A 23,695-nucleotide genomic window follows, 5' to 3' on the forward strand; every position below is an offset into this window, starting at 1 on the left:
TTAAGTTATAAAAAAAAAATCCCAAGCTTTGAACATCTCATGGAGCACTGTTCAATCCATCATCCAAAAATGGAAAGATTATGGCACAACTGCAAACCCACCAAGACATGGCTGTCCACCTAAACTGACAGGCCGGGCAAGGAAAGCATTAATCAGAGAAGCAGCCAAGAGGCCCATGGTAACTATGGAGGGGTTGCAGAGATCCACAGTTCAGGTGGGAGAATATGGCCGCAGGACAACTATTAGTTGTGCACTCCACAAATCTGGCCTTTATGGAAGAGTGGCAAGAAGAAAGATTGTTGAAAGAAAGCCATAAGAAGCCCAGTTTGCAGTTTCCGAGAAGCCATGTGGGGGACACAGCAAACATGTGAAAGAAGGTGCTCTGGTCAGAGGAGACCAAAATAGAACTTTTCAGCCTAAAAGCAAAACGTTATGTGTGTCAGAAAACTGACCCTGCACATCACCCTGAACACACCATCCCCACCGTGAAACAAGGTGGTGGTAGCATCATGTTTTCCTCAGCAGAGACAGGGAAGCTGGTCAGAGATGATGGGAAGATGGATGGAGCCAAATACAGGGCAATCTTAGAAGAAAACATGTTAAGGGTCTGCAAAAGACTTGAGACTGGGGCGGAGGTTCACCTTCCAGCAGGACAACGACCCTAAACATACAGCCAGAGCTACAATGGAATGGTTTAGATCCAAGCATATTCTTGTGTTAGAATGGCCCAGTCAAAGTCCAGACCTAAATCCAGTGGGGAATCTGTGGCAAGACTGGAAATTGCTGTTCACAGACGTTCCCCATCCAATCTGACAGAGCTTGAGCTATTTTACAAAGATAGAATGGGCAAAAATTTTACTCTAGATGTGCAAAGCCGATACAGACATCCCCAAAAAGATTTGCAGCTGTAATTGCAGCGAAAGGTGGTTCTACTAAAGTATTGTCTCAGGGGGACTGAATACAAATTCATGCTACTTTTCACATATTTATTTGGAAAACATTTTAAAAACCATTTATCATTTTCCTTCCACTTCACAATTATGTGCCACTTTGTGTTGGTCTATCACATAAAATACATTTACGTTTTTGGTTGTAACATGACAAAATGTGGAAAGTGTGTGTGTGTTTAGGAATATAAAAAGTCTACACACCCCTGTTAAAATGTCAGGTTTTTGTGATGCAAAAAAATTAGAAAAAGATAAATAATTTCAGAACTTTCCTTTTTAATGTAACCTATAAACTGTACAATTGAACAACAAACTGAAATCGTTTAGGTGGAGGGAAGTAAAAACAAACTAAAATAATATGGCTGCATAAGCGTGCACACCCTTAAGCTAATAGTTTTGATTATATTCCAGCATTCAGTCTTTTTGGGTATGAGTCTATCAGCATGGCACATCTTGACTTGGAAATATTTGCTCACTCTTCCTTGAAAAAAAAAAAAAAAAACACTCCAAATCTGTCAGATTGCGAGGGTATCTCCTGTGCACAGCCCTCTTCAGATCACCCCACAGATTTTATTTCAAATAGTTTTATTGAAATTTTCAGAATCTTAAACAAGGTAACATCATGTATAAACATTGTAATACAAGGTTCACAAAAACAAGTGTACAATCTATGAGTACATCTATGAGTACCATTGCAATATGAATTTTTGATAAGTGGAGTTTCGGAGAGCCGTTCTTCGTTCCATCTCACATTGTAGATTGAGATCCACAAGGAGACGGGACAATAGGGGAGGTGACGTAGACCGCCATAATTTAGTAATGTTTATCTTTGCTGCTGCCAGGATGTGTACTATAATAGTGCGTGAGCGTATGGGGAATGTTTCTATCGTTAAGTGAAGGAGGGCTAGATTGGGATTTGGGGTCATTGGTGAATCTATAATTGAAGAAATTATTTGGAAAACTTTATTCCAATACGTTTTAATGGATTTACACGACCATAGCAAGTGGAAAAGTGAGCCAGTTTCGCCACACTGTCTCCAACAGGCTTGTGATTGTTGTGGGTAGTATACAGATAGTTTAGCAGGGGTTAGGTTGCATTGGTGGAGAATTTTCAGGTATGATTCCCAATGTGAACTACACTTGGAGGCTTTGTATGTGATAGTAAACGCTGTTTTCCAGGATTGTGAGGATATTGGGAGAGGTAAATTGCTCTCCCAGTTAGTCAGGGAGGACGTTTGGGTTATGAATTGCGCTTCAATTAGCAAAGTATAGAACGTGGATATCCCCTTCTTTGGATAGATAGTCCTATGTAGGAAATGGTGAGCAGTAGCAGGAAAGTCTATTTCAAGTGGTATGTTTGTTTTATGTAGCAAGTGTGATATTCGCATAAAGGTGAGTCGCTCTTTATCAGGGAGATGGAATCTCTCTTGGAGAGTCTGAAAGGAGTCTGGTTTTTGAAGATTGTAAAGATCTTGGATATGATATATGCCGCACGCTTGCCAAGATGTCAAGTTCAATTGGGGAGAAAAAAATGTAGGGATGACAATGGGGTAGGGATTCGTAGGTTAGTTTTGTGGGAATGCGTGTAGGTCAAAAAATCACGCCAAACCATCATAGAGGCCTGGATACATGGATGTGTATGTAGGGGTCTAGTTTGATCTACATGGGGCGTGAAAAGTAGGTCTCTTAATGTGCCTAGCGAGTGTAGGGAGGTTTCCATGATCGTCCAGGTTTTGTCTGGAGTAGGGTGCCACCAGTAGAAGAGCTGGTCTAGTAAGACCGCTTGGTAATAGGATTTTAGATGCGGGAGACCAGCTCCCCCTCTGGAGGGCGGACGGATCAGGAGGTTTGTGGTGCACCTCGGCCGTTTGGAAAGCCATATAAAGTTATTCAGAATTTTCTGAAGTGAGGAAAAGAAGGAGGATGGTATAGGAATGGGCAGCGCACGGAAGATATATAATATTTTAGGCAATATGCACATTTTGATAGTTGCTATTCTGCCTAGCATTGATAGAGTAGCCGTACGTAGGTTTCTAAGCTCCTGTGGAATTGTATCTAGTAGCGGTTTAAAATTAGCTGCATAGAGTTGATTAGTGTTGGCAGACAGTTTAGTCCCCAGGTAGGGGATATTATGTTTTTCCCATTTAAAAGGGAATCGTTTGGTAAGCAGGTTTTGGAGTGGAGCAGGGGTGTACAGGTTTAAGATAGATGACTTGGGTTCGTTGAGTTTATAGTATGAAACGTCTGCATACTTTTGTAAGTGGGTGCGTATCGAGGTAAGTGATTTACAGGGGTTTGTGATCATTAGAATAATGTCATCCACAAAGAGACTGATTTTGTGTTCATGTTTAAGGAATTTGATTCCTGAGAAACTGGGGTCATTTCTGAGATTGGATGCTAGTGGTTCAATAAGTAAAGCGAAGATTATGGGGGAAAGAGGGCATCCCTGTCTAGTACCGTTGGAGATTTGGAACGGTTGCGAGAGTGTGCCGTTGGTGAGAACTCTAGCGGAGGGTTTGGAGTATAGGGATAAAATTGCAGACAACATCCAATCCGTAATTCCAAATTTTTGGAGGGTAAGCATCATGAATTGCCAGTGAATGCGGTCAAATGCTTTTTCTGCGTCAAGTGATAGGAGGAGTGAGGGTTGATTATCAGTTTCAAGGTGGTGTAATAGTGATATGATTCATCGAGTCGCGTCAGGAGCCTGTCTGCCTGGTATGAATCCTACTTGGTCAGAGTGGATTAGGGTGGGAAGGTATGGAAGCAGTCGTTGAGCTATTATCTTGGCATATATTTTTAGATCTGTGTTAAGCAGAGAAATTGGTCTATAGTTTTGAACTAATTGGGAGTCTTTACCTGGTTTCGGGATCGTAGTAATTATTGATTGTAGCATATCAGAGGGAAATGCTCCTTTAGAGGCAACAAAGTTATAAAGAACCGAGAGGTGTGGCTTGAGGTGGGGTGCGAACATCTTATAGTATTCATTGGTGAAACCGTCATTACCTGGTGATTTGTTCAAGGGGAGCTTGTTTATGGTTTTCTCGATCTCAGTAGGCGAGATCGGCACAGATAGGGAAGCTAATTGGGAAGGCGTAAGAGAAGGGAGATTGGTATGTTGTAGAAAATTTTCAATCGTCGGGGTTGTTGGTTGGGTCGTGTTTGGATCGTCTTTTATAATGTATAGCGCTTGATAGTAACACGCAAACGCATTAGCTATGTCTTGTGGGTTGGTCAGTGGAGTATGTGAGATTGGGTGTTGAATCGTGTGAATTTTGTTTTTGAGCCGTTTTTGTTTGATGATTTTGGTAAGAAGAGAGTTGGATTTATTGCCTAGCGCATAAAATTGGGATTTGGTTTTTTGTAGGTTCATGTCATAAGTGTGTAGTAGGATAGTGCATAGTGCATTCCTATCTCGGTTTAAGGCTACGGTCGTAGTGGGGCTCGGATCTTGTTTGTTATTGTCTTCGTTTTTGCGTATAGAGGTGAGGAGTTGGTCAATTTGCTGTGAGCGTTGTTTTTTAATGCGAGAATTTAGTTGGATGAGGATACCTCTCATATAAGCTTTATATGTTAACCAAAGCGTGGCGATAGAGATATCTGGGGTGCTGTTAGTTTCAAAAAAGAGGTGATGAGCATCCAATACAAATTTTTGGTTTTCCGGGAGTTTCAAAAGAGTAGGATTCAGTCTCCAAATAGGTGGGATCGCTGACCGTTGGGTATCGTCTAAGGATATGCTGATCGGAGCATGGTCGGACCAAGTTATAGTACCAATGTTGGATGATGATACGTTTGGAAGGTCCATTTGTCAGTGGCAAACATGTCAATTCTAGAATATGAGAGATGTGGGGGTGAGAAATAGGTGTAGTCTCTCTCCGAGCCAAGTTGGCATCTCCAGATGTCGTATAGGTCATGGTCATGTAATAAGCGATTGAGATCAAGGTTGGTGGGTTTCTTGGTAGAAGATGAGTCTAGAAGTGAATTACTAAGAGCATTAAAGTCTCCGCCAATAATAAGTCTACCTCGTTTGTTTCGGGAAAGGAGGTTGAAGAGCTTGCGGTGAAATCTTATTTGTTTGCTATTAGGTCCATAAATGTTCACCAAGGTGTAAGTAATCTCGTTAATTTCGCATATCAAAATGAGGTATCGCCCTTGTGGGTCGGTTATGGTGGAGGTAGATTGGAAAGAGAGAGCGTCATTAACAGCGATAATAACTCCATTCTTCTTTTTAATATTAGTTGCCATAAATTGTTGAGAGAAACGGGGAAGATATAGTTTAGGGGTCTTGTCCGTGGCGAAGTGGGATTCTTGTATAAAAAGTATGTCAATTTGAGATCTCCGGATTTCTCTTGATAGCATCGACCTTTTGAATGGGGAGTTGAGGCCTCGTACGTTAAGAGACGTGATGGTAATCATTTATACATGGATTCACGGAGTATATATATAGTTGGAGTGTTCTTTGGCAGTATTCGGGGTCAGGAGATCTAGATCTAGTGTCCGAGAGATATAGCTGGTGGTGCCATGGTAAGGGGCAGGTGGGAAGGAAAGGAACAACAGTAAAAAAACTCTTGCGTATAATGCAAGTAACCAATGTAGCTAGGATCGCTACTGCAAAAAAGGGGGAGTCAGACAGGTTTTGACCTCTAGAAGGGTCAAACCTATAGAGAGTTTTGAAGATGAGAATCATTGGATATAGGCCGATCGCCAGAAAAAGGAGTGTTCAAAAGGAGCCTCCAGGGAAAAATATAAACATGTATATCGCAGCTTATGCTGCTAGGCCCGTCAGGTCGCTTCCATGTTTTGGACGGAGCCAGGGTTGTTCTTCTGTGGATCTGCAGGCAATATGCCCCAGGCCTTAAGAAAGTCCAAGCCAGCCTCCAAATTTTTAATGGTATACACCCTTCCTTGGTGTCGTACTATTAGTTTTGTTGGAAAGCCCCATTGGTAGGCCATATTATGGTTTCTGAGTGCTTTGGTAATTGATATTAGTTTCTTCCTATTAGAGAGTGTGGCCTTGGATAGATCAGCATAGAGACGCAGATTCGCATGAGAGGGTGGAAGTGGAGGTGGATTTCTAGTGGCCATCATAATTCTCTCCTTAATATGGTAGAAATGTAAGCGGACAAGCACATCCCTAGGGATGGATGCTCACAGGAATGAAGGTTTAGGAAGTCGATGTGCGCGGTCAATCGTGGCCTCAACTTCAGAGAGTGTTGGGATTAAAAGCTTGAGAAAGTGTTGCAGATATGGCAATAACGCGTCGGTAGACACGGTTTCTGGAATCCCTCTGAATTTGATATTATTACGGCGTGATCTGTCCTCCATGTCAGCTAATTTTAAGTTGATTTGTTCTATGTCCGATGGGTGATCTGTATGAGCATCAATCAGATCATTGTGCGCTTCTATGATGTCTGCTATATTGGTCTCAATGTGGCGGATTCTGCGTTCCTGTCTTTGTACCAAAGCAGTAATTTGGGTCAATGGCGCAGATATATCATTATGTAAGGTCTGGCGCAGTGATGTTAGCATGTTTTTCATGCAGATTTCGGTCAGTGGTTGGTCAGACGCTGGAAATGCGTCTATATCAGGCAGGGAGGGATGTGGTGGCTGAGGTGGAAAATTTAGGGCCCGGTGGGTGTCATCAGAGTCATTCTCTAGCCGCGGCCGTGATTTTGCTGGGCTGCAGGTCGTGGGTGACAGTGGGGGTGACAACTCACCAGGGTCCCCCGGATAAAGCTGGTGTTGTAGCCTGGGATCCACACTCTGGGACCTGTAGTCCTCCTCCTGTTCATTGCTGCCTCCCCGCATGTTTGAATGGCGGCTGCCATCTTGGTTTCCCGGGAAGAAGTTTGTCAGTTTCCCTGGCTGCCCCGGACTCTTTTTCCTCCGGGGCATGTCTAGTGGGCTGCGGGCACACTCCGTGAGCTGCCGTGTGCTGTCGGAATTCCCTGGGGTCTGAGTGAGCCGCTTCAGTGCTGGCGGGTGGACGGAGCGGGAGCTATCTCGCGTCCATCCTCGAGCCGGCCGCGCACGCGCCCTCCACCCCACAGATTTTAGATCGGATTAAGGTCTGGGCCTTTCCAAAACTTTCATCTTCTTCTGGTGAAGCAATTTCTTTGTTGATTTGGATGTATGCTCTGGGTTGTTGTCATGCTGAAAGATGAAGTTCCTCTTCATGTTCACCTTTCTAGCAGAAGCCTGAAGGTTTTGTGCCAATATTGACTGGTATTTGGAACTGTTCATAATTCCCTCTACCTTGACTAAGGCCCCAGTTCCAGCTGAAGAAAAACAGCCCCAAAGCATGATGCTGCCACCACCATGCTTCACTGTGGGTATGGTGTTCTTTTGGTGATGTGCAGTGTTTAGCACCAAACATATCTTATGGAATTATAGCCCAAAAGTTCAACCTTGGTTTCTTGTTACCAGAACACATTTTCCCACATGCTTCTGGGAGACTTCAGATGTGTTTTTGTAAAATTTAGCCGGGCTTGGATGTTTTTCTTTCTAAGAAAAGGTTTCCGTCTTGCCACTTTACCCCATAGCCCAGACATATGAAGAATACAGGAGATTGTTGTCATGTGTACCACACAGCCACTGTTTGCCAGATATTCCTGCAGCTCCTTTAATGTTGCTGTAGGCCTCTCAGACCAGTTTTCTTCTCGTCTGTTGGTCAATTTTGAAGAGACGTCCAGTTCTTGGTAATGTCACTGTTGCAATATATTTTCTCCACTTCACTGTGTTCCATGGTATATCTAATGCCTTGGAAATTATTTTGTATCCTTCTCCTGACTGATACCTTTTAACAGTGAGATCCCTCTGATGCTTTGGAAGCTCTCTGTGGACAAGGCTTTTGCTGTACGATGTGACTAAGAAAATGTCATGAAAGACCTACTAGAACAGCTGAACTTTATTTGGGGTTAATCAGAGGCACTTTAAATGATGGCAGGTGTATACTGACTCCTATTTAACATGATTTTGAATGTGATTGCTTAATTCTGAACACAGCTACATCCCCAGTTATAAGAGGGTGAGCAACCACATTAATTTTTAGTTTTTTTGTTTACTTCCCCCCCCCTAAACGATTTCAGTTTGTTTTTCAATTGTACAGTTTACAGGTCACATTAAAAAGGTGGAAAAAGTTCTGAAATTATTTATCTTTGTCCCCTTTTTTTACATCACAGAAACCTGACATTTTAACAGGGCTGAGTAGTGGAGTTTTCCCATGTTTGCATTTTTTAGCATTTTTTTTTTTTTAAACCAAAAAAACAACCATTTTTTGGGGTCAGAAAACGTCCAAAAACATCAGTTTACTGCGTTTTTACAACTAAAAAACTCCTCTAGAAACCCACTAGCCATGGGGCTTTTTCCAGCCAAAAAACATTGATTACAGTCTATGTGTGCATGGACACATAGGATAACATGCTGGGGGGTTTACTAGCTGTAGAAAAAACGTCAAACGCCAAAAACAGGCGCTGTAAAAACGTAAAGTGTGCATGAGGACTAATTCTGAAAGCTGATTAAAGGTAGTGAATGAAACTGCTAAAAGAGCTAGGGTAATATTTATGACTAAACGATTGTGTGTAACCGATTCCTTCATAAATTATGTACCATCCGCTCAAGCCTACCATGGGAATTAATACACAGTGATGGAAGGAGATTGATCCCAACCTGAATCCAGACAGAGCAGAACAACTTAAAGAACATAAAAAAAAAAAAGTTAGTAGTTGATGAGACCAGGACAAAAAAAAAAAAAGTACAAATTTCTACATGTTTTTTTCCCTATAGAAAAAGGTGCCTCTCTTGTTACCACCAAGGAAGTTACCGAACTCCTTCCAAGGACCACTTCACCACCTGTCCCCTGGATCTTGTACCCTCACGACTGTTGCAGCCTCCTTCCTGCTCCATCCTAAACTCTCTAACCCACATCTTCAACCTCTCACTCTCCATGGGCACCTTTCCCTCCCCACTCAAACATGCACTGGTTACCCCCATTCTCAAAAATCACTCGCTGGACCCCACCTGTTTGAATAACTTAAGACCCATCTCCCTGTTCCCGTTTGCCTCCAAGCTTATCGAGCGCCTTGTTCACAACTGTATGAACTGCTACCTCACCGACAACAACCTTCTTGATCCCCGACAGTCTGGATTCCGCCCACAACATTCCACAGAAACTGCCCTACTAAAACTCACTAATGACCTACTAGCTGCTAAAACCAACGGCCACTACTCCATACTCGGCCACTACTCCATACTCGGCCACTACTCCATACTCGGCCACTACTCCATACTCGGCCACTACTCCATACTCGGCCACTACTCCATACTCGTACTCCTTGACCTTTCCGCTGTCTTTGACACAGTCGACCACCCGCTCCATCGGCCTCCGTGACTCTGCTCTCTCCTGGTTCTCCTCTTACCTTTCTCAGCGCACTTTCAGTGTCACATACAACTCCTCCTCCGCTCCTCTTCCTGTTGGGGTACCCCAAGGTTTTGTACCTCCTCCCTGGGCCAACTGATAACCTCCCATGGCTTCCAATACCACCTCTACACTGATGACACCCAGATCTATCTCTCCACTCCCCAGCTCACCCCCTCAATCTCCTCACGTATCACAAGTCTACTAAGCGACATATCAGCATGGATGTCACATCACTACCTTAAATTCAATCTTTCAAAAACTGAGCTTGTAATATTTCCTCCTCCCCGATCCCCCACTCAAAACTTTACCATTATGATCAACAGCACAACCATTGGTCCTTCCCCTCATGCCAGGGTGCTAGGCGTAATCCTAGACTCTGACCTCTCCTTTGGGCCCCACATCCACTCACTGGCTAAATCCTGCCGCCTCAACCTCTGGAACATTTCCAAAATCCGCCCCTTTCTGACCAATGACACCACAAAACAACTTATCCACGCCTTAGTTATATCCCGCCTTGATTACTGCAACTCCCTCCTCACTGGTCTACCGTTACACAGGCTATTCCACCTTCAGTCTATTATGAATGCTGCTGCTAGACTCATACACCTTACCAACCGATCAGCTACTGCTGCCCCTCTCTGCCACAATCCCTCCACTGGCTTCCACTAACCCAACGTATAAAATTCAAAATACTAACCACAGCTTACACAGCCATCCACAACACTGCCCCTACCTACAGATATCGGCCAAATCGCCCACTCCGCTCCTCCCATATCTTCCTCACTAGCTCCCTCATCATCTCCAGGACTGCTCCAGAGCCTCTCCCATCCTCTGGAACTCCCTACCACAGCATGTCCGGTCAGCCCCCACCCTGTCTGCCTTTAGGCGATCTTTGAAAACTCACTTCTTTAGGGAAGCCTACCCCACCTCCACCTAAGAACTGTACTTGAATCCCCTCCACCAGATCATCCCCCGCAGCTATCACGTTGTGTATCACCTCCCCCTTCCTTTAGATTGTAAGCTCCACGAGCTGGGCCCTCCTATTCCTTCTGTACTGAAATGTATTGTAATTGTACTGTCTCCCTTGTATTGCAAAGAGCTGTGCAAACTGCTGGCGCTATATAAATCCTGTATAGTAATAATAATCACATAAGTGAAAGGGAACTGCACAGAAGGCATGTTTTGAACAGATTTTTTCTCTTTACTTTTTGCCATGGTGCTATAAAGTTATCAGATGTTGAAAACACAGAACCTTTAACTCTCTAATGCAGCTCTGTGAACCCTCCACAGAGTATCGCCTGGCTGGCTTGCCTTGTTCACGTCTCATTCCATCATATATCCCAAGAATAAGATGGTTATTCCTCATTTTAGACAGTGAGTGGAGAACCAAACCACCAAATTTACATCCATAAGTGCTGGTATACAGTGAAAATATAGACCAATACCATACAGCCACTTATTCCAAACATACAGCGGTCTCTGACTATTTGATCATCATCAGTGCAGTGTATGGAACCAATGGGTTCTATGGAGCTTGGGATCCAAGGAGACAGTACAATCACTGTCCTGAAATGAGGAAGAGTCCTCTTACTTTTGGGTTTTGTGATGGAATGAGATGTGTATACCTTCTGTATTAAGGCTTTTTCATTCCTTTAGTCCACCATAACCCGTATGGTTATACTATCTCATTTGTATCTTACCCGGCCCCCTCTACTAACCGCTGGTATGAACAAAAAATAAAACCTATCCAAATGTCCATTTTACTTACCTGAAGCTGTGGTCACTTGATAAAATCGGGTCAATCCATCTTACTTCTGGGGGGGTTACCTTCTTCTGGTGACTAGGCCGCGGTCTACGTGACAAACTCTTCCTATTGGTGGAAGCAGGGGTCCCCTCTCAGATAGGCTCCAAATGCAGAAGAACTCATCAATGCAGTGAAGGGACCAGTTCCCAATATAAGGTTTCACACAAACTGGGGATTTTGTAAAATGTTTTTCTCCTAGCAGCTGAAAAGCTTAAAACGTAAGCTAAGCTTCCTTTTGCAAACACATTTAGGCATGTCATGTACTTGGGCATTTGTTTATTCTGGCCATTAAAATGGAAAAAAAATAAATAAATAAAAAAAAATGTTCAAGTGCTAAACATGCCCAGGAACATTCAAATGTGTTAGGCATTTTTTCTGCCCAAAAAGCTCCACTTCTGAATGTGATTTTGGTGCAATCAGATTACTGCCCGTAAACATCTATGTATGCATGGACACAAAGGCTAATATAAAGGGACGTTTAGGGGTAGAAAAGAAAAAAAAAAAAAAAAGCAGCAGTGTGTATGAGGCCTAAAGAGAATCGGGAAAATGCCTGAACCCAGGGCATAAAATATGCTTCATGTGGAGGATAGCGTGACTTTACTCCACTACACCAAAGATCTCCAAGCTGCGGCCAGTGGGCTGAATGTGGTGCTTTGCTTGCCCTTATCTGGCCTTTGGCACACTGTACTTCCCACTGATATGAGGCACTATTCCTCCCACTGACACCAATGATAAGGCACTATTCCTTACACGGACACCAGCAGTGGAGCACAATTCTTCTTCCCATTGACACTACTTATGGGGCACTAGTCCTCTCACTGACCCCACTGATGAGGCATCGCTCCTTACACTGAAATGTCGCTATTTCTCCCTGACACCAACAGTGCAGCTCTATTCCTCCCACTGATAGCAACGATGGAAGGCCATTCCTCCCACTGATACCAACAGTGGAGCATTATTCCCCTCACTGATATAAATGACTGTGCACTATTTTTCTAATACTAATGATGGGGCACTATAACGCTCACCAATAATGTTGGGGCACTATACCTGCACCTATTGGGCACAAGCGCTATGTGACAAAATAAAATTCCCACTAATGCTGGGGCATTTTCTACTACCATTGGCCACTGTCTGATCCACCTAAAGTCTGAAGGACAAACTGGACCTTTGTTTGGAGACCCCTGCACTATACCATGGGACATTTTTCTTAAGAAGAAGAGGTATTCGGAAGACTGATGGGTAAGGTAAATGTTGCACATGGCACATTTAAGTGAGTTTTGCCTGGAGTTAGACTTAAGGACCCACATATAACCTGGCCTCACACAGGAGGATAGCTTTGCAGGACACCAACAATCATACAATCATCAATCGAAGAATGACATGCAATCATGGTACAAGGGCCGCTGAATTAATTGATGAGGCATTATCAAAGTTTCCATTTCATTTGCTGTTCTTCCTGGATGCAGAAAGATTGTTGAACATAGGATGGACATTAGAGATCAGGGAGCTGTTCTGCGGTCATATACTTAGGTTGCAGAAGATTAGATCATTGCTTATGGACAACTTGATATTGTGTTATGGCTGGCAGCATGACAAGCAAGGGAATTTCAGTAAGTGATGGCAAGGCAAACATAAATTTTAGATACATTTATAAGGGAATCACACAACAAAAGTACTTTGTAATCGATTACAGGTCCATTAGGGGTCAGTGCATCAAAACGGATTTGGTAGATGAGAAAAAAAGTTAAATCATCTGGCAGTTTATTACTCTTGGGAAATCTATTGGTAGGATATCTAAACTGAGTTCCCGGATCTGTACACCTGCTGTGACTATTATAAAAAGAATCCCACTCCTGGCTTGATTTTAAGTTTAAAGGAGAATTGTGGGAAATAAAAAAAAAAAAAAAAAAAACACAAAACAAAAAAAACATACATACTCAACTAATGGCTGCAGCATTGGTTCAAGGCTGCAGCTGTCCCGCACCAGCTCTAAGACCAAGATCTGACTGATCGCATGACTACTGATCACTCAGTTCTCAGTCTTCACCCTGCCCCTCTAACACTCACTAGAGTTACAGGCTGTGGAGGGGGAGACAGCAGCTGACTCAGGCTCCCAGTGGCATCCTTAGAGGCTGAGCCAGCTGACAGTCTGGCATCTGAGTGGATCCAGACCTTAAATTTGGGATCCTTCCAGCAGCTGGATGGGCTCTGACTTCAACTGACCATGGGCTTTAGCCCACTCTTGGCTGAATCTGGGTCACAGGAGTGCAGACATAAGTGACCCAGAAGAGAAGTATGGCCAAATAAGCTTTTCCACACTGCTCTTAAAAAAAGAATGCTAAAGTGGAGCTGGAACAGCCAGAAAAAGTGGGTGGGAACAGTTAAAACTCCCCATTGAAGAGAAACTTAGGTGGAAATCATGTTTGATAACCAATACAAATGGTTAGAGAGGCAGAACCATCTACTGCAGTGTGCCAAGAATGCATTATGGCAGGGAGATCTTAAAGTGATACTAAAGGCTTATTTTTTTATTTTATTTTTTTAAACAAACATGTCATACTTCCTTGCTCTGTGTAATAGTTTTGCACAGAGCAGCTCCAATCTACCTTTTCTCTGGTCCCCCGCTGCCACTCAGGGATCCTCTCCCCTCCCCTGCCGAGTGCTCCGAGAGCAAGCCCCTTGCTCTAGGGGCACTTCTACATGCTTGCTTCCAAGCCTCTGCACTGTGTTGTCCATAAGACATACAAAGCGTGGCATTGGCGTGGCTGTGATTGACAGAAGCGGGAGCCAATGAGGAGGCACAGAGCTGGGGCAGCAGCTGCTCTCTTCCATATTGCAGGATCGAGATTGGGCTCAGGTAAGTATTAAGGGGGAGCTGCACACTGAAGGTTTATTACCTTCAGGATTTACAACTACTATAATATAGAAATTTCCAGGACACACAAGCCAGGTCCAGTCCATCTATACATAAAATATAATTTGAGTTTTATAACCCTTTTGTCAGAGTAAATGGAAGAAATAAAAAAACAAAAAAAACTTGCATGTGTGAAAAAAATACACTTGTGAGTGATATTATACCAGCTCAAACAAAATGGCACCTGTAAAATAGCTCCGCCTATACATTAGGGGCATGTAAAATATTTTAATAGGTATAAATGATCCGCATTGTGCAAAAAGGACGTTTAGAAACGGGCGTGGGCCTGAAAAAATATTAACATTGCTGGCCTACGGCTAAGCCAATGTACAATATTTGTATGAAAGTATTGTATCCATTAAAAAAGTTGCAACATCACCTTTCAATGCAAAGCCCTAAGCAAAATGCATGGCTGCACTGCGAGGGTTTCCGATGGATTATATGTCAGCGCAGGATCAGTTTCAGGCTTGTGAAATGTACAGTAAACAAATTACAAAGCAGGAATGTGCACTCTGTGTTTTAGGGATGGAGGAGGCTTTAAAGCTTATCTCCAGGCATGACCCAAATTTACCTCTAACCCTCTAGATTACACCCCAGCATTTATTTTACCTTTTACTATATATTAATAATAAAACAAACAGCTTTTATACTTTCTGTATCACCAGGCTTGTCAAATTCTTGCAGGGTCAGCCTTTGAGGGACAGCAGGGTGCCCTATGTCAGTTCCTATTGATGAAGGTAGACCTCCCAGAGCTATGTCTCCGAAAAGACCCTTTCCCGACAGTGTGTAGGCAGGCTCTTGGGGGTCAAGGCATTGTTTTCCTTGGAAAGAAATGAATGTATGCATGCCGATAGCATTGATGGTGCCTACTGGATGCCAAATAGATGACATTTAGACTGCACTGACCAGGTGTCAGCCCCAAGGCAGTTCCCAGGATAAGGTCACATTCACACTGCAAATGGGTCCAACTTCGTTTACATGAGAGAACCCTAGCAGGAATTCCCAGTGATTAGTTGTGGGAAACAGCCCCACTGAAAGCAATGGGAGGCTGCCGGGTCCCAAAGTTAATCATGGCCGCTCGACTGCAACTAGCTGTGGAAGCCAGCAGCCTCCCATTGCTTTCAATGGGGCTGCCTCCAGCAGCTAATCACCAGGATCTCCCTCTATAGTGGTCGCATGTAAAAAAAAAGGTTGGGCCTATACGCAGGTGTAAATGTAGCTTCAATGTAAAGAAGGACTCACTGAAATTGAGGGGCCTTAACCAAGATGTATTGTCTGCAGTAGAGAAAAGTGAGGTCACCAACATGAATCAAAAACTGGCTAATCAAAACTACCAAAGTTTGGCCAGTAAATTACATAAATGCCTTTAATACTTTGCCTGGAGTATAGATTTGATGCACTTCAGACTAAGTTACTATTAGAGGTATTTATATAGTGCTGATAATTTACACTGCGCTTTACATACTTCACATTCACATCACTCCCTAATATCAGGGAGCTCACAATCTAAGCTCCCCTTCTTACTTGCATACACGTACTAGGGTCAGTCTGGACTGGAACCAATTAACCTACCAGAATGTCTTTGGCATTTAGGAGAAATCCTACGCAAGTACAGGGATCACATGCAAACTCCATGTAGACAGTGTCCCGATTGAGATAGGTTAAGGTTCAGGGGTGTGGAAATGTAAAAAAAAAAAAAAAAAAAAAAAAACTTGTCCAGGGACTAAATCGGGACCCCAATATACTTGTTCCTCATGACAATCTACTTGTCCACTTAAAAATAAAAAATTTAACCAAAACAGTATTTAAATTGGAGGTGATTTTAGGAATATCTGAGGCTTTTAAAAGAGGCTTTCTGGAGACTTAAACGTGTAATGTTTTTAACATTGTGCGGTTTATCTCCACCTTTCAGTGTGAAGAACGATTGGCTGCTTGGGGGGGGGGGGGGGCGTTGGGAGGTGGTTGCTTTGAGTCAGGACTTATACTTTATCCCTTTCGCTGCCAGAGCCATTTTTTGCGTTTTTTCTGCCAGATACGTTTTTGCCAATTTTAAAGATTACATAAAATCCCCCAAACATTATATATTTTCTGAAAGCAGAGACCCTAGAGAATAAAATAGTAGTTCCAATTTTTTGTGTCGATTGATATTACCGAAAAATTTCAGTAAAAATAAGTGAATTGTAGGGTACAAAAAAGCAATAAATTACCAAATTTTTTTGTAAAATATAAAAGATGAGGTTGCAGCAAGTAAATAGATATGCAACTTGTCAAACCTTAAATCTGTGCACACTTGTGAAATGGCAACTAACTTCAGTACCCGATATTTTCTATAGGTCAACACTTTTAAAGCTCCTTATAGGTCACCAGTTTAGCGTTACGGAGGAGGTCTGGTGATAGAAATATTGCTCTCATTCTGGCGTGCGTGATATGTAACGTGTATTGCAATCGACGGTTTCAAGTGTATGCGCCCCAGCATGTGCTTTTAAGTTTGTGCATGCGTATATGTGGAGGTGGGGGCCTCAGTATTTTTTGTCCAGCGCCCAGAACTACATGTCCCAGGCTTCGGGCAACTGGAATCCAACATCCCTGAGGTTATTTCTTTATATTCACATATTACCAATCAATGTAATGAAAATCATTTTTTGATAGAAACTTGAAGGCTGCTTAAGCAATTTCTCATTCGGCATTTTGCCTGGCTTACATGGAACTAAAACTTACAGAACAACAACAACAGTGGCCTTTAAACTTCTTTCAGAATGGATTCACTTTAACATTTTGTAGGCAACAAATAAATGGTCACATCAATAAGCTCTTCAAGTCTAACTGAACACTGTGCCAGTCACAGCAATGTTCTATGTAAAATGGTTGTAAACTATATGAACGTGTCTCAATTAAGAGCACTAAGTGTCATTTCTGTCTGCTGCTTTGTTCCTCTGCTATCAGCACGAGTCACTTCTGACAAGTTTTCCTGACATCAAGAAACAAAAATTGTGACAGGGGAGGGAGCGCCAACAGAGTGACAGCCTCAGCTGTGTTCCTGTGTGAAAGGGAATGGTCTCTTCCTTCAATCAGCTCACAGAGCTCTCCTCACCGAGCTCTGCATAGTTGAATTTTAGCTCTCTGTCCCCTTTTTTCTGAACTCTCAGACAAGCTTTACAAATTCAGCACCTTGAACAGATGTAGAGAAGAGAAGACTGCAGATAAGACAGATACAACTTATGTAGGTGGACTATTTAATCTCTGCGTATCACCTGAGGCCAGTCACCTCTCTGGATATAAGGCCTACCTTCAACCTTTCATAGTTGTACATGCTCGTCTAATGCATTGAAATTGCTTACTCTAATTTCACATCACATTGTGAGCGTCTCACAGTGTGCATTAGAAGTTTCAGCAAGTCAGATGGATCTGCCTCGTTTAATGGCTGGAGGACAACTATTGCAGGCACTCTGATGGCATCACGTACAATGCAGGACCGGCAGTCTTGCATTGTAAGAGGGTGGCCAAGTCCCACCCACAACCAGAAGGGACAGAGAAAGTAGAGTGGTGGTGGCTAGGGAAGCTGGAAAATGTAGTTCCCCTCGACAAAACATTTAACCTTGTAGTGCGGGGGAAGTCCAACTGCAAAGTTAGTTTTTTTCCCAGGGTTAAGAAGAATCCCAGCCATGGCATTTTTTTCCATAGTTACCTTGGTACAGCTTGGACTAAAGTAAATATGTATATACTATACCTGTGGGATCCCCCTAGAAGCTGGAAATCACAGGAGTAGATACACTTACTCCACCGATCTCCACTTGCTTTCAGTTCCAATGCCAAGGGGCTGATCTGCTGTATTCTGAGGTCAGGAGACCAACTACACAGCACATCAACTTCCAGAGAATGCTTTGCATTTTCTGAAGAAATTGACTGGACGAGGTGGAGATAGTGTGACATCACTGCCCCACCTTACCAACTTGCACTCATTGAGAAATGCAGCAGGGCAGTATTACGGGACCCAGAAGCAAGTTTCTACCACAGGCATGGCATATGCATACTTACACTGGTACACGCTAGAACAATATAACTATGTAAAAAATGTCATGCCTGGAATTCTTAAGTTCATTAACTTCTTAACCTCTTGGCGTCAGCAGTATGCATATATACGGCAGATGGGTCTTAACCAGCAGGGCAGTGAACATGTGTGAATGGACATATGGAGCAGCGGGTGCCCCCAAAGCAAGCTGCTTGCTGTGGGGGCACCCAACAAGAGGGAGGGGCCAGGAGCACCAGTGGGGGACCCAAGAAGGGTAGGATCTAGGCTGCTCTGTGCAAAACCACTGCACACAGCAGGTAAGTATAGACATGTATGTTTTTTCTGTTTTTTTTTTTTTTTTTTTTTTTTTAAATAAGCCTTTAGAATCACTTTAATTGACAAATTGCACAGTCATGCAATGCTGTACATAAATTTAATTTATATCCTTTTTTTCCCCTCACAAATAGAGCTTTCTTTTGGTGGTATTTGATCTCCTCTGCATTTTTTTTGTGCTATAAAACAAAAAAAGACTGACAATTTTAAGAAAAAAAAATATTTTTGACTTTTTGCTATAAAACATATCCAATAAAAAAATATTTTAAATAAAAAACAAAACATAACATTTCTTCATAAATTAAGACCAAAATGTATTCTGCTACAGGTCTTTGCTAACAAAAATCCCAATAAGTATATATTAATTGGTTTACGTGAAAATTACAGTATCTACAAATGGCGATATAGAACTGGATTTTTTCTTTAAACTAGTAAAAGGTGGCGATCAGAGACTTATAGCGGGACTGCGGCAGGCATTCTGACACTGGCAGGGAACGGTCACTGACATCCCCAGTGACACTAATACAGTGATCAGTGCTAATAAAAAGCACTGACACTGTACAGGAAGGGGTTAACATCTGAGGTGATCAAAAGGTTAAAGTTCACCTTTGGAACATGTTACATGTTCCACCCCGTTTTTAAGGTGGAACATGTAACATGTTCCCATAGCTGCAGCGCCCGTCGCCCCCCCGTCCCTCTGACAGATAATATGGAGAAACTTCTCCCTGTACAATCTGTCAGATTTGAAACCAGCATGGCCGTGCAGGCCTCCACAGCCGCATTACTCGTTCAGAGCTCTGTGAATGAGTGCCTACAAGTCCCAGCAGCCTTAGCGGCTGTCAACTTGTAGTTTTCAATACACTACCACAGCGCAGTGAAAGTTCATTCAAGCTTCCTGTCATATCTGCTTGGCCGTACATCCCATACGGCAAGCAGATATTCTGACAGGTCTGCAGGAGACCTGCATGGCCTCCTGCAGTACATCTAAACTGACCACATAACTTAATTCCAGTTACATTGTAAGCTCTCATGGACAGGGCCCTCCTAAACCTCGTTTTGAACAGTATTGTAACAGTGTCCCTTTAGTTTGTAAAGCGCTATATAAATCCTATATAATAATAATGTAATAACACTAATACAATAATACCCTTTCAATGAAAAACTCCTCTTAATGGGGACCTCTACGCCTCCAACAGTCATGCACATAGAAAAAAAAAAAATAACTTGGATATAGGTGCTGGTTTTCCTCGGTATTTCATAGCTGGGTATGTCTGAATGATTCAAAGCCACCACTCATTCCTTCCTCTTCAGCTTTATAAACGACTCAGTCACGATGCAGTCACAAGAATACAGACACCACATGCTTCTCCTGACTCCCATTCATAAAGTAGTGTCTATTTGGTTTAGGAAGACATGCCAAATTTTAAATTAACATTATGACAGCCATTTGAGAAACATGAAACTCAACATTATTAAAAGGTTACATTTGGACATCAAAAGAAGTCCATGTGGCGCACAGATTGGCAGTACTAGTTTTAGGAATGATGCAGCAGCAGCCTCTATTGCTGGACTCCAGGAGGTCACCATTGTTAAAGACCAAGTATATAATAGAAAAAAAAAAAAAAAGCACAAGGGACATGACTTCCATTCAGCAGGATGTGTACCTTATGATGTTCCCAGTGGCGTCCTGAGCAAGGTGCGGTCCGCACCGGGCAACACCGACCGCACGGGGTGACACCGGACCCGCTCCACAAAAAGGTAAGTTGTGAAGCAAGCCAGCGGATCCAAGCAGGATCGATCCGATCCATCCTGCGGGGATCGTCAGCTCTCTTTACAACTTACGTTTTCTTGGAACGGGTCCGGTGTCACCCCGTATAGGTTGCATGCCGACGATCCTGCAGGGAGTGACATGGGGAGTACAGACACATATAAGGAAGACCATGAAATGGGGGGGGGGGTGTGACATGGGGAGGACAGTGACATGTGGGGGTGTCAGTGACATGGGGGGCTGTTGTAGCAGCAAGATCCATCTCCCATTTAGATATGTCCCCCCTGAAGCAAATTGGCATGGAAGGGGGTTACAGTAGTTCTATCATCGACTTATCATGCCTGAAACCGGGACATGCGCAGTTGCATCAGGGGGGACATATCTACATGGGAGACACATCTTGCCGCTACACCGGACCCGCTCCAAGAAAAGGTAAGTTGTAAAGAAAGCCGACGATCCCCGCAGGATGGATCGGATCTGCGGATTGAGCATAATGGATCGGAGTCCAATCCATTATGCTCAATCCGTAGATCCGATCCATTCTGCGGGGATTGTCGGAGGGGGTGTCACCACACCAGGTGACACCAACCCTAGGGATGCCTCGGGATGTTCCCCTCCTTTATGTGAAATCTTCCTCCTCTGCTCTTTGCTTTATTTTTTTTTTTCCTCTCCTTTACAATCTAAGCTTTGCCTCCTCATTACATTACGAAGGAACAATGCCAATTCAATAAAAACCAATACTTTGTGGATAAAAATCAACAATTCCCAACATCAGGATGTCTACTGTTCACACGTCTTCTCTGCGAACATTTACCAGTTCTGTATTTATGTATTGCAGGGCAAAATGATGGTTATTGTATGGATTTTTACAATGCCTTTGTTGAGTTGTAGCTTCTACAATTTTTCTTGTATATTCTGTTATGTGAAGATCATTATGGGGTATTATCCCACCATCTTTGTATTGAAAAATTGTTGAACGGAATTGTACAAGAATTCTTCCTCCTCTGATGCTCCCACACCTCACCCACAAAGGCGTAATATTTCGGTGTGGAGAGGGTTAATCCAGATAAAGGGGCCATCACAAGCACTCCCTTTCTGCTTAGCTGCTCTGTTCACCTTCTATGAATGAAACACCAGATCTATGAATGGAGGGGACAGAATTATTCATCATCTGCCCATCCTCTCTTCATAGATCCTGTTCCATTCATGAAAGCTGTAGTACCAGCTTCTACGAATGGAGGCACTGGGTGGGCCTAGTTGGGCTCTCAACGAGTGCCTGTGAAAGCACTTTAACAGTATTAAAGTGATACTAAACCCCGGACCCTGCATTCACTATACCTGGTCTCCCACAGTACATTGAACATGGAAATGCAATTCGTTTAGTAAATATAAACTGCTAAATACATTTTCTCATCAGCAGTTTTCTTTCTGCTCTAGGAGGATGAGAAACCTCTGACCCTCTGTCTGGACAGTGCTGATCACATGCACTCTCCGAAGAGAAAGAAAAAAGAAAAAAAACCTCTCTAGCAGTACACACCAAACTGAGCATGTGCATGTGACCACAGGTTCAGTCTGTATCAGGTCATCATTTCAACAAGAGGAGGGGCAGAGAAGAAAGGATCAAATGGCCTTTTTTACACACTGTAGAGGATTAACCCCTTAGTTTCCACGAGTATAACGAGCATGCTTTCCTGCATCTACAGACTGATTTTACGGTTGTGGGTTTAGTAATACTTTACACCGTCACACAAAAGGAGGAAGATTTAATCTGAAGGAGTGCATAGCAACACAAGGGATATATCCTACTGAATGTAGATGTGTTTTTTTTATTAGCTACACTTAGGGCTCATTCACATCACATGTGCTAATGCACATGTGTTGCGTACCCTAGTGCCAGAATTGCAGTGTGGTTGTTTTTGGTGCTGAAAAGGAAGGTAAATGCCCCACTTAAAAAAAAAAAAAAAACAAAAAAAAAAAAACTACCGATCTACCTTTAACAACCTAAGAAATATTCTTAAAAAAAAAAATAAAATAAAGACCACACTAAAAAGCGTACTGGACATGTATGCAAACAGCCATGAAATGTGTACACCATATTGTTTGGGAGTGATAATAAAGCTGACAGACTACGTTTACATCACAGACATATGGGGAAAATGAACAGCACAACTCTGTTTGCATTTTAATTTTGTATTAAAATATTACATGAGAAATGGAGGTAAACAAATTAAGCGCACGGTTCCCAGAATATTGCAACTTGATACACAGCTGAATAACTACAAAGGGTACATACTGTCCGAAAGATGAAAAACAAAACTGGTTACTTGTACATATTGAGCAACTTGCCTCGCTGCAATGTTCCGGCACCAGCGTCACAGCAGTCTGTTGGGTTCCCATTTTCGATACCTGAGGGTATAGAGCCCGATTTTGTCAATGGCTGAAGCTTCGGGTGCATTCACACCTCTTGTGGTATGCGAAGATTGTGATATATACAAAAAGATCCGAATTTCTGCATCTTTAAATCTTAACCCTTTCATAACCACAATGTAGCACCAGCATGCATTGGTTAAAGGATAGGTTCACCTTTGGGAACATGTTCCCACTCCTGCAGTGTCAACGCACTCCGCTGCATTAGTGACAGCTACCAGGGGAACTTCTACACAAAACTGCTGCCGCGGGGGCTTCACCCCCAGAGTTCTGTGAATGGTAATATACAAGTACTGACAGCCTTTTGCAGCTATCTGCTTGAAGTTCACAATGAACTACCAGGGTGCTGGTGAGTGCTGTGGTAGTTTATTGTCTCTTCCTGTCAGTGTGCATCTGTCTGCCTTTACTAGGTACAGTTACAGATACACTGACAAGTCTGCAGGAGTCCTGCATGGCACCCACAATCTGCTGATCATGGGTGCAATGCTTTATAGGCTCCAAGTAAAAAAAAAAAAATAATAATAAATGTATGTTTTTTACCCGCAAAAAAGATGTTTTTTTTTTTGTTTTTTTTTTTTAAGGTGAACTTATCCTTTAACTTGAGAAAAGCCAGAAAAGTATATAAATAAGATTTTAGGTTTTCAAAGTTATTATTTTGTATACTGTAAATATCTGTTATTAGACAAATGTACATTTTTTAAAATGTCTTCTATATACTTTTTAACACTGTAATGGTATCTGACAATTATATGTATGAAAAAGTTTGCACAACAAAAGGCCGTCGCTAGAAGGTGGCAATGTTCATCTGAAAGCTTTTATTTTCTGAAGGAAGATTCCAATCTGTATGCGATCACAATGTCATAGCATAACTGTCACATTATAGGGAACCACATTGGTTCCCAATTGCCTGCGACAACCACACAAGGTGTCAGATGGTGGCTCACAAAGGAGAGACTTCTTTTTTTATTTTTATTTTTTTTTAGGTGTGTCGTACATAGACAGTGAGGCATAAAAAAATGCCGGATGTAACAAATAACGTTTTCCTGCACCAGGAAGCCACATGTGCCACCT

At 42.7% G+C, this 23,695-nt stretch overlaps 1 protein-coding gene across 2 annotated transcripts in view; it reads right to left on the reverse strand.

Moving 5' to 3' along the window:
* The window catches only part of PELI2 (pellino E3 ubiquitin protein ligase family member 2), a 108,700-nt gene that overhangs the window by 9,982 nt on the left and 75,023 nt on the right, over nucleotides 1-23,695 (reverse strand). The window contains exon 3 of one of the 2 annotated variants that reach the window (XM_089661150.1): nucleotides 22,544-22,603. The exons of the other annotated variant lie outside the window; for it this stretch is intronic. Within the exon in view, the coding sequence (XP_089517276.1) occupies nucleotides 22,544-22,603 (60 nt within the window). The remainder of the gene's footprint in view (nucleotides 1-22,543; nucleotides 22,604-23,695) is intronic. 2 annotated transcript variants of the gene reach the window in all.

Source organism: Staurois parvus, unplaced genomic scaffold (assembly GCF_062004578.1).
Source record: "Staurois parvus isolate SC_StPar_1 unplaced genomic scaffold, SC_StPar_1.0 ptg001316l, whole genome shotgun sequence".
NCBI lineage: Eukaryota > Metazoa > Chordata > Amphibia > Anura > Ranidae > Staurois > Staurois parvus.